General features: G+C 39.8%; 1 protein-coding gene across 1 annotated transcript; it reads right to left on the reverse strand.

The window, feature by feature from the left end:
- Positions 1-1401: 1401 nt before the first annotated feature.
- Positions 1402-3078, reverse strand: LOC127412771 (homeobox protein MSX-2-like). The gene is made up of 2 exons (XM_051649408.1): positions 2727-3078; positions 1402-2105 (listed from the first exon to the last, which is right to left on the reverse strand). Exons 1-2 carry the CDS (start codon positions 3052-3054, stop codon positions 1690-1692), a joined length of 744 nt encoding a protein of 247 aa, XP_051505368.1. The 5' UTR covers positions 3055-3078; the 3' UTR covers positions 1402-1689.
- Positions 3079-4878: the final 1800 nt, after the last annotated feature.

Genomic DNA, 4878 nt, shown 5'->3' on the forward strand with positions numbered 1-4878 from the left:
AATGATGCATTTTCTGAAGCTCACACACTTTAATCCACACTATTTATTTTAAGGTTTATGCTACGTTTAGCCTATACATTATAGACTACTTTTTTATTTATTTAGATAATATTAGGAGTCTAATCGTAATCTTTGTGTGTGACTTGTCAGCAGTTTCTAGAAGGCATTAATTGTTATCAGATTGTAATATCTTTAATATCATCCCCTCCTGAGTCTTTAAATGTACCTTCAAGAGAGAGAATGACCCGTTGGGATATTCTGGATGATAAAAACAAGTGACTTTTCTTTCTCTTTTATCCTGGGGCATGAAGAGAGAGAGAGATCGACCTCTTGTGAAAACAAGGGCCAGATCCCCCTCATATATGTTGTGAGAACTTGCCCCTCTTTCAGACAGCTCGATCAGCTGATGATTCTCATCTTATTGTCATTAAGAGTTTTATTAATTACTGAGCCGTGTTTTTAACTCTGGCCAGTTACAGATCAAGACTTTCACTAATACCATAAAGAGACTCATTCTGTCTGCGAATATTTAATTCTGATTTCATGAATGTATTTTGTTTTAATGTCTCATCCTCAAAGAACTGAAGTTTGGCAATACAGTCAGACTGGAGTGGAACATTTACACGCACTAGTTATCTCACAGTGTTATTAAACATAAACATCTCATGTCTTTATGAAACTCACAGTGTCTGTAACTTCATCTCTTCCACAAGAGGATTCCAGTAGAATAACTGAAGGTAATTTCAAGGCTAAATCCGATCTCTAATTTAACTCACTTGTTTGAACTTCTCACAAGTGATGGTTTTGTAGATGTTGGTCTCTCCGAGCTCTACCGGCGCCAAGAACATCTAAGTGGGTTATTTCAGAGCAATAAGCAACAGCTGTGGAAATACAGTCCAGCCAGATGATCGATGACAGTTTAAATACACTTTCACCACGACACTCAAAGACTGCCTGTTCTCTTTTACATTTTACACACATTCATTTCTGCAAGAGATGATTTGTCATTGCTATGTACAAACACAATGTGTTGAGCAAGAACACTTTGATGTTGGTCAACAAATTATTATAACCTAATTATATATAGAAATGTTTCATCGAATTTGTCTAAAAAATAGCCTTATTTTAGGCACATAGGCTTTTATCGCATTGTCTCTGATGTTTCTCTTTATGAACATTATGAGCATTATTATGAACGTACAACTTGTCAAATGGTTCTGTGTTAAGAGGGATTTTTTCGGGATTCAGTTTGGTATTTTACTCGTTTCTCGTGTCCCTACTTTTAAATCAACCTGAGCATTTCACTCATTGACATCTGGACCATGTTTCTGCTCAACAAACAATAAATACTAATCACAAAGACAATTTGTTGTTAATTTATTTAACAAATCTATTCATAATATAAATGGCATTTATTTATCAATGTACAATATTTTACAGTTCAGAGTATCCCTTTCGAAGGGAATCATTTATTTTTTAAATGCTATAGTTTAAGACATTCATGAGAGTTTGAAAGAAGAGGTTTGATCATAAACGCATTGCTACGAATGCACGTGTGAGATACCGACTGTGTCCACCTGACCTACCTGTGACCAAAGATGCTTTCATAACTCTATATGTGAAAGTACGGGCCGTATGAAATGATCGTCTTTTATCTGAACAGAATTCAGATGGAGAAACTCAATCATCTTAAGCTAAATGATACATGCTATATCCCATGTGTGTGTACAGTCCCACCGGACTCACGCTCACGGAGTGTCTGTGAAACTGATGTGATCCGGTATATGCGGCGGGCACGTGAGCACCGAGTGGAAATGAAATCCCGAATGCGGGAGGCAACATCGGTTTGGTGGCCATTTTTAGTTTCTCGAGTTCGGCCTCCTGCAGTCTTTTCGCTTTGGCTCGTCGGTTCTGGAACCAGATCTTCACCTGAGTCTCCGTCAGGTTCAGCGAGCTGGAGAACTCGGCCCGTTCGGCGATGGACAGGTACTGTTTCTGACGGAACTTCCTCTCGAGCGCCAGCAGCTGACACGTGCTGAACGGGGTTCGAGGCTTTCGGTTGGTTTTGTGTTTTCTCAGAGGGCACGCGGGAGGACTGAGTCGCCCTAAAGTGAACAAAAACAAAACTTTAGGCTCTTTTAAATTCATCTGAATCTACTTTATATTTATCTGTCAACAGAATGAGTTACATCAGAGTTACCATTCATATGTTGTAAATATATAATTATAATTACAAAGTTAGGTCTTTTTTATTAAGTTATGTCTATGATCAATTATTCCTGTTTACACACAGTAATAATTATTAGAAGAATCATGGTGGAGTCCAAATCAAACTGGTACTGTTTATGGTACAAGGGCCGTTATTGGGGTGGTACCCTCAATGGGGCATTTCTCTACCAGTTAAAATGTTCCACTCGTTTAGGGAACATAATTGTATCCTATGGACCAGTTGTGTACCTTTTACATCTATGTGTTTTGTTCTTCTGAAAAAGAAGGGAGAAAAAAAAGAAAAGAAAAAAAAACATGAATTATTGTCTCCTTAAGGGTGCAATTATTTACCCAAAACAAGGGTATTGTACCTTAAACATTATATCGTTTTCTTCTGAAAGTGGACAGAGTTATTTTGCAAGATACATCTGAGCTGAACATGCGTGTATATGTCAGTGTTCAAGGCATGCAAATGTCTGTTATGGATTTGAGTGTCTGTGTGGAGTAATGTCACTCACTGGGAGAGAAACGGGGATTTTGGATCCATGCGCTCCGCTCCACGAGCTCTGTGCTCTCCGTCTTTACCGGCGCGTCCTCGTGCAGTTTTAGAACATCCACCGAAAATGAGGATCCTAAAGTCAACCGAACACCGGGCCGATCTGGAGTGTGAGTGTGTGATGTCCCGGCGATAGAGCTGCTCGGTCTCCGGTCTGACATCAGAGCTTCAACGCTGAACGGGAGGATCTTCGGTTTCTCTCTGTCCTCTTCCACACTGAGGCTGGTCTGCATCTCTCCTTGAGCTCCTAAAATCACACGGGATTGATCTTCAGCAGCTTCAGAAGACATGTCAATAACCGGGGCTATACACGATCTGAAATGTCACGTCGTTTAGAACATCATGTTGAACTCCAGTGTGAAGTACTGAGAGCTAATAACACATCAATGATCCAATCAGGAGAGAGAGGGGAGGCGCTACAGTTTCTCCACAAGTCTGACTTTTGTGTGTTGTGTTGTGTTGTGTTGTGTTGTGTTGAGCAGAACAAAGTAAAGGATGAAGATGTTACACATTGAAGTAGCTATTAATGGTAAATTATACGAACAATGCTTCTGAGTATTATTAGGCTATGCAGTTATATAGTTTTTATTTAGAGCAAATACTGTTCTTTAATTCGCCTTTCTCTGGATGGGCAAATGTTTTCTTCTGACTGAAATAAAAAAGACGGGTGATCATGGGAGGAGGACTGGGGTTTAAAATACTTTCTTAGGGGAAATCTGTGTGTATATATTTATGAGCCCAAACTGATATTTTAAAGGAGTCAGTCTATGTTCTGTTGCGGTAAAGATTGTGCACCGGGAATGAATCCCGTAACTTTAAGTGTTGCATATCATTTATAAACGTGCAGTCTGTCTCTGCACAATATCAGCGCCGCTAATTGTTGAAAATAATCAATCAGTGGTGATTAGTGTTTTTTTCAGAGGTAATTAGTCAGTCTCGGTGATGTTGTTTTTTGGCGCCAGCAGCGGCGGGATCAAAGCGCAGAATTTTAACCCTCATGAAGGGCCTCAGGACATTCCGCCTGAAAAAAATAAAAATAAAAATCACTTTCTTTACCGATCACACGCCAAGCTTTCCCTTTTTTACTGGCGCTATAGCTGGTGTAATAGAGCTGCTCAGAGGTCATGATGAGAGAGTGCAAAGAATAAACTCTGTTGCTACTTTACATCACAAATAATAATAATAATAATAATAATAGTAATAATGTGTGTAGGTTTATAGAACTTTGACTGTAATGTTCTCGGGCTGAATTCAAGGCTTTACTGTTGTATGCATTCTTGCATTCTTGTTACTCTGACTTAAACCAGTTCACCCCTTTAGTAAACTGTAATTGGTTGTAACTGATAAAATTACACGCAAGCGGTAATTTAGCATTTCCTTAATTTCGCATCCGGCGCTTAAACGGAATAAATCTGTAATTATGCTGGAGACACTTAAAGCCCATTAGATGAAATGAGTGGCGCTGTGTGTCGCGCGCTTTGAAGTCTCGCGCTCTCACGCGCTGCGGGAATGTTTGATCCTCGCGCAGTAAAATGAGCTACATAAACACAAATATGCACACACGAAACACATTATCCACCAAAAAAAAAAAAAAAAAAAAAAAGAGAAAGGTTCTGTACTGATGTCCTTAGTGTGTCAGAGTAGTAAATATCTGCCTTTGTTTGTGCAGGGAACCGAGCGCGAGCCTTGCGGGGAAACTGAGTTGAGGGGCAATTAGCATGCCAAACACTCGAGCTTTAAATGCAATGATGTGCCGTGGAAAAGGTGATTACCATAGTTTTGTATTGAAATCTCAGGGCAACAAATGAGGGCTGAACTGTGACACAAAGCGACTGTAAGTCTCATCGGAGCTTTGTTTAACTTCACAAACTCCACCTTTGATTCTGAGTCTGGAGGCAGGCACGCGAGACAAAGAGCCTTTGTGGTGTCTCTCCGAGAGTTGTCTTAACCCTTTTCATGCAGAGTCTGTCAATTCTGACTTTAAAAGACTTAAAAGCCTCAGTGGATATCAAAAGACGGTTCCAGGGAAACGAATTGTTGCAGGAATTTTGTCGCTGCGGAACACGTGTGTCCCATTAAAACTGGTTTTAACGCAAAGAATTGTTCTTTGAATC

Source organism: Myxocyprinus asiaticus, chromosome 22, assembly GCF_019703515.2.
Source record: "Myxocyprinus asiaticus isolate MX2 ecotype Aquarium Trade chromosome 22, UBuf_Myxa_2, whole genome shotgun sequence".
In the NCBI taxonomy this organism is placed as follows: domain Eukaryota; kingdom Metazoa; phylum Chordata; class Actinopteri; order Cypriniformes; family Catostomidae; genus Myxocyprinus; species Myxocyprinus asiaticus.

What these genes read in the sequence shown, in the direction of transcription:
- LOC127412771 (XM_051649408.1), bottom strand. Translation starts at nt 3,054, where the DNA reads ATGTCTTCTGAAGCTGCTGAAGATCAATCCCGTGTGATTTTAGGAGCT. An exon ending in AAATCCCCGTTTCTCTCCCA is followed by an intron (nt 2,106 to 2,726) that starts GTGAGTGACATT and finishes TGTTCACTTTAG; the next exon opens with GGCGACTCAGTCCTCCCGCG.